General features: G+C 37.8%; 1 protein-coding gene across 2 annotated transcripts in view; it reads right to left on the bottom strand.

The window, feature by feature from the left end:
• Positions 1–547: 547 nt before the first annotated feature.
• The window catches only part of DIAPH3 (diaphanous related formin 3), a 506,459-nt gene continuing 496,281 nt past the window's right edge, over positions 548–10,725 (bottom strand). For both annotated transcript variants that reach the window (XM_035296778.3, XM_035296781.3), the window contains one exon: positions 548–1,779. In XM_035296778.3, the coding sequence (XP_035152669.1) occupies positions 1,517–1,779 (263 nt within the window). In that variant the 3' untranslated portion in view covers positions 548–1,516. The remainder of the gene's footprint in view (positions 1,780–10,725) is intronic.

Here is a 10,725-nt window from a genome sequence, read left to right as displayed (position 1 = left end):
TAAGTTTTGTTTCTCGAAAAACCAAGTCTGTAAAATCACTTTAAGAACTGATAGTGAGAGTTCTTTCATTTAACTCTTTCCTAAACAGAACAATCCTGCCTTGCTGTTAGGGATGCTGTTGGCTTAAATGGGCAAATGTCCGTCACCTTTCTTGATTTTTAAGGTTTGTTTTCAGGAAAACAGGAATCGTGATTGGAGGGCAAAATGCATATTTCAGCAATACATACAGGTACACATTTATTCCTAAACTAGCTATAGATAATACTCTGTTCTCCAATGTCTATAAACAGGGCCTGGTTCATAGTTCTAATTAATTAACTTTATTAACTTGGAGCTGAAAGGAGGTGGCAACTTAAGGAAATAAAAAGCAACAGACCTCGCCCGACTAGTTCCATATAACTGCTTTTTAACTGAAGGTAAAAGAGCAGTCACTTACTTATTACATGTAATAAAGCAAAATAGATGCTTAGACAGACTGCATGTCACAGTCTATTCCCAGCTTATCCACAGAATACATTTTCAAAAAAGAGAGAGAAAAGAAAGCATATTTTTTTCATTTAGTGCAAGAAGCAAGTTTATTTTCTTTGATATAGAATTAACAGAGCTATGATGCCCAAATGAGGTAATATTACATTTGCATGGAAAACTTTCCTTGAAACACTTAATTAGATCTTTGTTAAAGTTATTGATTGTCAGATCGGAGAAATTACAATTCCAAGTTTATCCATAAAATAAAAAAATGTTACTTTGGAAATTTCAAAATGGCAATTTTATCTCAGAGTCATAATCAAAAGGAGAAAAATACTCTCTTAGCTAAGACCAAGAGTTTTGGCAGCACTGCAATACTGTTTATATCCACGTTACACAAAAGCACATGCATTCGGCAAAGAGTGCATGCATTCTTATTGCATCATTTTTGGTTATGTGCTCAATTGCCTTATGGTCCCCTAGAGGGTCTGCTTAACATGAATTTGATGATGATGATAATGGAGTTACATATATAGCTCTGATGCAGTCAATTACATGTTTTTGATGTTGTACTGGTAGTGTATAGATTTCAATTAAAGAGAAACCTGGGCCTATATAAACAATATATATGGAATATGCATGGATATGTAAAGACTTGAGGTTGATGACTTGACATCCATTAATGTTAAAAATAGTAAAGTAAAAATTCCAGTGGCTTAGAAAGATGGTATTTTCTTAAGAACACATTGCTGAACACATGGCCACCTACCTGCTCTCTAAAGCAATATGTATAATTTAACCACCAAATACAGAACAGAGGATTACTAGGAGACATAAAGAACATTAAAGCCCATTACAATCTTGAATAAACCAAAACCTCCAGTACATAGAAAAAGCACTGCAATCATGTATTTAGCTTTATTTTTCTAATATATATCATAATTTAAACTATATAAGGCCACTTACATAAAAGTGATTTTTTCAAGTGTTATAGTTTAGAGCATGGCTTTATATTTGGCTTAATCATTTTTTTCTTAACCAGTTTAACTTATAAAGCTCGTAATCTTGCCAGCAGGGCTTCAACTTCGGGAACTGATTCATTTTTAGAAAAAGAGCCAAGAAGTTCCGTTTCCTTTTTTCTGTTGCTTTCTACATTACAGGCTTCCTTCTTTTCAACTGCCTTGATCCTCCCGGCAGACGTATGAGTGTCTAGATTATAATTAAGCTCCTTGGCGACTGGAGTCCTTGTTGAGTTGCAATTGATATTGTAGTGTGAACGTGACCCTTCTGTCAACTGCACTTTCTGATTTTCTACAGTAAGGAAGAAAGAAACAAAACTTATCACCATGATAACCGAGGACTGTGCACATTATGAAACAGATTTAAAATAATTATTCTCAATAAACAAGTAGTTTTCTTTGATAAACAGTGAAACAGTCAACAGAATAAGACAGGTTCAAAGTAATCACACAGAGGTTTAAAAATAAACTAAAATATAACAGCCATCCGTTTCATTAGCGCTAATGCCTATTTCCTTCTTCCTTTAAGCCTGACATGCCTGGCATGTGGTTATCATCAGGGCTTGGTCCTGTATTTCTTTCAGGTCTCTGTTCAAACACCACCTAAGAAGGGAGGCCTTCCCTAGCCGCTCATCTAAAACAGCATTTGCTCTTTGCACTGCTCTATCCTTCCGCCTCATGTTTTCCTTGACAGGACTCATGACGGCTGGACATATCACATATTTGCTTACTTGTCTATTGTCTGTCTTACTAGAATGTGTTGCTCCAAGACAGCAGGGACATTACTTTAAATACTGCTATAACTTTAGGGCCTAAAATGGCCCTGGTGCAAAGTAGGTTCTCAATAAATATTAGTTGGATAAATAAATTATTTCCATATTCTGTGACACAAGATAAACATTCATTGAAATAATGATGAGATAAATTTCTTTTTTGAATGAAACCAAGAAGAAAAGTTTTCTAATAAGAATTTTAAAAGTCGATTTTCCTTCAAAAAAATAATGAACTTGGCACACAAATAATTAAGACTTCCTAGCAAACCAGAATGTTACATGTAATTGTCAAGAATATACACATCTATAAATACATGCATGTATATATATATATACATACACACATACATTCTTTTATTGGTAAGTGATGATAATGATGACTTTTAAAAAACAGACACCTTCAATATTCACGTAACCTTGAACGGGGCTTGAAAATGGCTTCAGCAAACCTGACATGACATTTAAAGTTTTCTGGTTATTCTCTGAGAGATGTTCCATTGTCCCAATAGTAATGACTTTGGAGCACAAGCAGTCACTCATGACAGTATGTTTTATGTGAGTGCTGAAAATTCCAACTGAAAACAGCTTGTACATTAAAAGGTGGCTGCTGAAGATATTTACTGCACTGTCATTTCCTGACCAGGGGCTTCCAGTGATGGATGAGGATTTTACACACTTTCTTGGACAATCTCAACAAATTTTAGAAGTATGATTACCTTTTAGCTGCTGGAAGAAAATAAATACACCTTTTCTTTCACCTTCTATATCAGGTGGTTTTTGTTACTCAAAAATCAAAATCTAATAGAGCAGTGATTTTCTCTTAAAGGAGGGTATGCTCTGTAGCTTGTAATGTACATACTGTGTTTGCTGGAAAGAGCATAGTGGATGTGGTATTCCTGCAGTTCCTATGACCGTATCCTTTTTTTTTTCCTAGCACATACCCTTCTGTCCCACAGAATGCTTGAAAGCTGCATTTGTAGCTAAATGCAGAATGTTGCCCACCTTATTGCTCCTTCCCCAAAATGTTCCTATCTTTGCTCACTTGATTTCTCACAAACCACTTCGTTATGATGGTGTCTCCAACAAACCAGTTTATCCTGCCACTGGACAACTCTAATTAAATGTCTAATGGCAAAGAAGATATTAAATTAGTCAAAATATGAAGTGTGTGTGTATGTGTGTGTATCATGCATGTGTGTGTGTGTGCATGCATTAAGGTGAACATGTATGCACTCCAAGAAAGTAGGGATATTGTTTTAAATATTGCTATAGCTTTAGTGCCTAGAATGTCCTTGGTGCAAAGTAGGTGCTCAATAAATATGTCAGGTAAAGAAATTATTTCCACACTCTATGACACAAGATAAACTTTAGTTTGAATAGTAATTACATTAATTTCTTTCCTGAATGGAACCAAGAAGGAAAGTTTCTAATAAGGTTTTTTTAAAGTCAATGATTTTCCATCAGAGCAATAATAAACTTGGCAGGCAAATTATTAAACATTCATATGTATATGAATATATACGTGCGTGTTATGTGTATGTGTATATACACACAATGCATACATATATACCATCTCATGAATAGCCTGTATTTATTTAGTACCTTTATTTATGAAGCATTTCTTGCACTTCAAACATTCTCACCCTCAGCATATAGATAGAGGGGTAAAAGCAAAAGGCGGGTAAGTCGTTTGCTTAGGCTTAGTTACGGAGTAAATCAGTGGTAGATGCCAAATGCTGTCTCTAGAGGTACTGAGGCTGTCTTAAAGAAATATGAAAACCTTTTTGCCAAAGAAAAGTGCTAAGTCATTCAAAGCTAAGTTTTATAATAATGGTGTCCTGTACTTATACTTCAAAATGCCTCTGACACACTAAATTCTCACAACGACTTTGTAAAGCAGATAGTAAACCTATGCAAACTGCCTCCACACGGTATGTCCAAGGCCACACATACCCTCCTTTTCTTTCCTGCTTTCACTTAGATTCATGACTACGAACTTCAAAAGCACAACCTTCATCCCACTACAATTCCCTAGTCCATTCACTCTTCCATTCTCCGGGACAACTATTATTTCACTTTCTCCTCTCTTTCAAACAGCCAACATGTCCTCCCTCATTCTCATTTAACTCATTCATAGAGGCAATTGGAAGAGAGCTCCTGCACGTGCCTCACTGCTTCCCCAACACCTATTATCTGCCTACTGCACACACATACATCCACCCCTCCTGTTAGGATGAATCGACCTTCCGAGCTCCCCTCTGAGAATAGCCCTCAAGGTGAGTGATGGATGTGACTTTTGCTTGTCTGCTCAAGGACATCCTCTGGCTGCTTTGCCCTCTCTCTACTGCATTGTAAAGGTTTCTTCTTCCAGGTGTTCATTCCCTTCAGTAGAGAAGCAAGCTCTAATAACCATAAATTTAGGAGGTGGGGGAATCTCTATTTGTCTCCACATCCTGCTCCAGCTAATATCTAAATTCTTGGCTCCTTTCATAGGAACTTGGAAAAATTGCCCATACTTACTCTCTCAATTCCTCTCTCCCTATTTTTCTCTTGAACCCACTCCAATCATGCTTTTGACCCTTTATTCTTCTGGAACAGTTCTTGTCAAGGTCGCTAATGAACTGCATGCTGCCAAAAACAAGGCTTGCATATCTATTTGAATGTCTTAGACTCCTTGATCTATACCAGATCCAAGGATGAAATGCCTAGCATTGCCTGGGTTTTTCTATTAGTGTTTGGTCTTAGAACTTCTTTGGAGACTTAGGTAAATAATAATGGATGGACCAAGGCTGGCGAAAGCATTTCTATCCTTTTGAGAAAACTCAAAATAGCTGTGGGTTTGCTTTAGGGACAAAATGAATAGAGGAAAACTAAGATGATATATATCTCCTCTGTGGTTTCAGGTGAGGAATCTTTCATGAGAAGCAACAGACAAGACAGTGTAAAAAGGAAAGAGGCCATTCCTGAGACCACTGAGGAAATAAAAAAGAAAGTGTGCAAGGTTTTATTAAACGATGTTTATAGCTTTGTTAGAAATTCCTAGAAAACAACTCTTCACTCCCAGATCTCATATTAGCTCTCAGCACCCCCACAGCCCCCATTCTGGTCCTCAGCTTCTTTTTGCTTTGTCTTCAGCCATGGGAGACCAAAACTGTAGAACTGAGTGAGTCAGGTCTGAAACTGCAAAGCAGATAAATGAAGCTGGACAGGAGTGCCTATCCCACTATAATCAGACATAGTGCAGGTAGAGGAAGTGCCCAAGTTGGCAGTTCACTTTTTTTAGGCTTGGCTTTGTTGCCAAGCTGGGGATAAGCTATCCAGCCGCCCCAGCCTCACAAAGTGCTGGGATGACAGGTGTGGGCCACTGTGCTGGCTCACCCTGGAAGTTCACTCTTATATAGAAATCTTATTGTAATGCTGAGTCAAAACCAGGTGTCTTTTGTTATTACCATTGTTTTAAAGTTTGTTATTGGTGACTTTGTGCGGGCTGGAGACCTAAATCCCATACAAAAACATGCACTTAGTTTCCAAATGGTTGACTTTCAAACAACAGGGGAATGCCACAACCCTGTAAGTTAGATAAAAACCTATACTCTATCCAGGTGCTCAGAGGCATAAATAAATTGCAATTTGAGGCAGGCGGGCCCACTCTTTTCATATGAAGTTAGACAGTTACAAATGCAAGATGATACCTAGGACAAATGGACTCAATGAAAGGTAAGGCTAGGGTATCAATAAAAAGACAAGCACTTCTATTTCTCCTCAACTCAAATCTTCACCATACACACTTTTAAATGGAAACTAAAAATACTAAGGCAAAGTGGGATGATTAATTCTTCAAGGCGAGGAATTCATTTTATTATTTTACAAATTGAATTCTAGGCCTTTTTTTCCCTTTAAGATATTACAATTGATCTCTATGTATAATATATCTAGGACTACTGCCAATATTCAGGGCCACTGTTGATTGTAGTACTGATAGGCAAAGAACCAGCTGCTATTCTTAGTACCAATTCAGTATGAAAATGCAATTCACACATCTCGTATTTGTGTTTCTGTGGAAATAAACACGATGAGAATACATGCTGTTTTCCTTTAAGAGAGGAAGACTTACTTATTTCAATTTAATTCCTCATAGGATTCTTACTGTAAGAATTAAATCTAGAGCCCCACCACAGCCTTTTCTTTGAAATTGAACTAAAAGTTGAACATTGTTGGAGAGTTAAATGCCTCTTAAATACAGATACCCACTGGAATTAAAAATGAGAATAAAAGCCTTAAACGACATCTAGTGTTGGGTCCCACATGACCTTTGGCAGAGTATAGATTTTGATGACAAAGAAAGCTTAAAAAACTCAATCGTCTTGTGCTAACATTTCTATGGTTTCTTGAGAAACACAAAAGAAACCGGAAACTAGAAAAGTTGCTGACAAAAAAATTATATTTATACAGATATGTATACATGTGTGTGTGTGTATATATATATATGCAACTTGGCATGTAAATGAGGAAATATTTCAGCCAACAGTTGTTATGCTTCTTAAGCTAAGAAGGCAATGCTAAGGCCCTGGCGGACGGCCCTTGGGGAAGCCTTCTCTGCTGCAGGAAATATCAGTTATGGTTCAGAAAGAGGCATTATTCCTTTTAAGTCAGTATTGATCCCTCTTCACATTGTGGTTCTAATGGGCACTGGCTTCTTAGGAGTGCCAACTCTCAGATGAAATATAAAGTTGAGCTCCTGTCTTTTGTGGTCAATGGTGAGTCTGTGGCAGCCTTGACAGGAGGAAGAATATAGAACTCTGGTGTCCTAAATTGACTGCATCTATTCCGTGTTCCTGAAATTTGGTCTCTCCTCACAATTCTTTACCTTTTGCTTTTAACTATTACTTTGACCTACTAAGTAGCGGTTTTGTTTCACCCCAGCAATGACTTTACTTTGGTGAAAGAAAAGAATGACCCATAAATGTAATTTTTAAAGCACCACTGGGTCTACATGATAGTAAAGTGTGTGACAAATATATGTTTTTAATCTATGCAATAATGGGAGTTAGTGGTGGCCGCTGGCAGCCCATATCCCTGTGGTTTTCCTTCCTGTTGATTTACTGGCGCTATAAATAATTGTCTTCCCTTAGTTTCATTTCACTGTTTATCTTATGTATTGAAAATATATAAAAATAATTCAAAGAGCAAAAGTTCATTTTGCATATAGTTAAAATCCTTTAGAGGTGCCAGAAACTCTTATTAAAACCCATTATGCAAAAAATAGAAACAACTAAACAAAACAATACTCCCCCTATCTTAACACAGCAGGCAAAGCAGAAGATAATGATATCCTTGAATAGAGGAGACAATTGATGAAGAACTTTATTTGCAGAAACTCATATGTAAACTTCTATTCATTCTTGTTCTGTATCACTACCTTTTGAATAAAATTCAAAGACAACACTGCCATCTCACAGTTTCCTATGCTGAGTTTTTCTAACTGAATGGAGGGCTAGAAGGAAGCTCCAGATGATGCAGGCTCTGTGCACAATGACACCCAGGATATTCAGCCTCTAAAGGAAATAGACTGCTTATCTTTCTGATCTGTAATATGCTACTTGAGTTGGATACCCTTTTCTGTATCTGCTTTTCTCTTTCTTATCTCTCCCCTCAATTCTTAGCAATTCTAATTTGGCTTTCATCCATATCCCTTTATTGAAATTGCTCCCTACAATATTACCAAAAGCATCAAAATTCCTAAACTCAATGGCATTTACTCATTCCTCCTTTTCCTCTTACATTTTCAACATTTCGGAATGTGTGTAACAAAGAATTCAGCTGATCTTTGTCCCAGTCCCTGGGAGGTGGCCTCTAAAGCCTTGGAAGTTTTTATTCATGTTGGGCCTCTCAGACCTATAGTTTGAAGCCCTAAAGTGAGTTTTTGCTAATGAGGTAACTCATGGTGGGCCCCTAGATAGTTTATACTAATGAATGCCTTGGATGGGGCTTAACCATACCAGAAAGACCAGTCATGTGATTAGAGGGTTGGGGTTTTGAGCCAAATGATTATCAGCCTGATTTCTGAGCAGGAGAAAGGTATGGGAGCTTGAGCTCTATCATGTGCCTGATGATTCAACTAATTGTGCCTAAGAAGCAAAACCTCAGTGCTAACTCAGGATACTGATGTTCACATGAGTTTTCCTGGCTGGCAATCCTCTGTGCATCCTTACACGTCAGTGTGCAGCGAGGGTGATGTGTCTTTGAGGGCAGTAGAGGCTTCATGTGTCTCTCCTTTGGCTGCATTTGATTTATACTCTTTTGCTATAATAAAGCTGTAATAGTAAGTATAGTACTTTCCTGAATTCTGTCATTCTAGCAAATTATTGAAACTGAGAGCGTAGTATGAAGCACGGAATTTGTAACCAAGCGATCAAAAGTGAGGGTGACTCAGGGACCCTCAAATTTGCAGCTGATACTGAAGTGAAGGCAATCTTTTAGAGGACTGTGACCTGTGAAATCTGGCTTAACCCCAAGTAGTTGGTGTTAGAAGTCAACGTAGAATGTTATTTGTGACTTTGAACATTATTATGGAATTAATAATATCCATATGATCATATTATCTTTATGTACGGCTCTTCTATAGTTTGCAAACACTTTCCCTGTATAACCACTCATATGATTCTTACAACAGCCCTTTGAGATAGGTAATATGGGTATATTTTTACCTTGTTTGACATGAAATTGAGAAAGCAGACATAACTTTCAGGCAGAGCCAGAGACAAAACTAAGTCCTCAGATTGCTGGTTAACAGGCTCTAACATGGTATGGCCCTTGACCGTGCTTACTCTCCTACTTTTTGATGACTCATTTTAAATCTTCTTTGGTAATTTGTTCTACCTTCCCAACCTCTACCAAACAATCTTAACTCTTAATGTGGTCATTTCTCACAGTTACATCCTTGGCCCACTTTTCTGCCCTTTCTACCTTCTCTCCATCAAGATCTCACAGCTTCAGCCACTTCCTCTAGGAAGAAGACTCATATTTGCATTTCCGGCCCTGACAAGAGCTCTAGTACTGTATCCACCATGGCCTCCCTACACATTCCTACATATGCCCTATTACTACTTCAAATAACACATTCTCAAACCATACTTTCGTGCTCTTCATACTAACATACTGAAACCAACCATGGCATCTGTTTATCAGTCATGCTATTTGCTATTGACAGCTGTCTCGAACTACTATGCACTTGTGGTCACCTGGAGGTAGCTTGGCAGATATTAAGTAAATCTTTCTAAAGTATGTAATGGCTTGTCATACCAGGTCACAAGTAATTTGATCTGGGGGTTCATGAGGGAGAGGGTAAAGAAATAATATAAGGGTATGGTTTGACAGTATGAAACACTTACTACATACCTTATAAACCTTTTACATGCTATTTTGTTTTCTTTTGTTTTTAGAGATAGGGTCTTGCTGTGTTGCTTGCTCAGGCTGGAGTGCAGTGGTGCCAGCATGGCTCACTGTAGCCTTGAACTCCTAGGCTCAAGGTATCCTCCCATCTTGGCCTTCAGAGTAGCTACATCTACAGGCACATATCACCAGGCCTGGCTTATTTTTAAATTTTTAAAATTGCGACAGGGTCTTGCTATATTGCTCAGGCTCACCTAGAACTTCTACCTCCATGATCCTCCTGCCTCAGCTTCCCAAAGTGCTGGAATTACAGGTGTGAGACACTGTGCCTGGCCTTTACATGCTATTTAAAAATATTTACAACAATCCTAAAGTGCAGGTACCAACAAGCACATTTTATAGATAAGGAAATTGAGGTTTAGAGAAGTCTATGAACTGCCAAGGCCACATAGCCTTTGCTCTTTGCCTCTGGAAAATTCAGTCCAAATCGTCGGCCCTCTTGGTTCTGGGGGCACGTGATTAGGCCATGGGAAGCAGACATGCTGTGAAGTGTAAAGAGCATTTTCCAAGGATGAAGAGGCTGGGGAGAGGTTGATTCCCAGTGCTAATAACTTGGGAACTGTATTAGAAACTAACCAGCTAACTATTTTTAAATACTTTAGGACCGAAACATATTTCTGAAGCCATTTCTAAGTCTCATCACATAGTGTGCTTTTAAGTTTGTTCCTTTATTTCTTATACTTCTTCAACATTTATTAGACATTTCAAATATGCAGGTATTTCTTCTGAATAACTTATACTATTTCTATTTCATTTCATTTTGATTCGCAGAATCATGTAATGTAGATCGTGTAATGTAGAATCGAATGGAAAGAGCCCTTGTTACTTGGCGGAACCACCTAGCCAATGCTTGAAGTATGTTTAGTTAGCATCCTATCAAGTGGCTGTCCAGCCTCAGTTTGAAAACCTCCAGTCATTTCCTCACAATCTCATCAGGCAATGTAGTCCACCTTTGGTCAGCTCTAACAGTTACATGTTTTACCTTATATTTATCCAGTGTTTATTTCCCTGAA

Source organism: Callithrix jacchus, chromosome 1, assembly GCF_049354715.1.
Source record: "Callithrix jacchus isolate 240 chromosome 1, calJac240_pri, whole genome shotgun sequence".
Lineage (NCBI taxonomy): Eukaryota > Metazoa > Chordata > Mammalia > Primates > Cebidae > Callithrix > Callithrix jacchus.
Note: the sequence above shows the minus strand (reverse complement) of the source record. Positions and strands in the feature narration are given on the sequence as shown.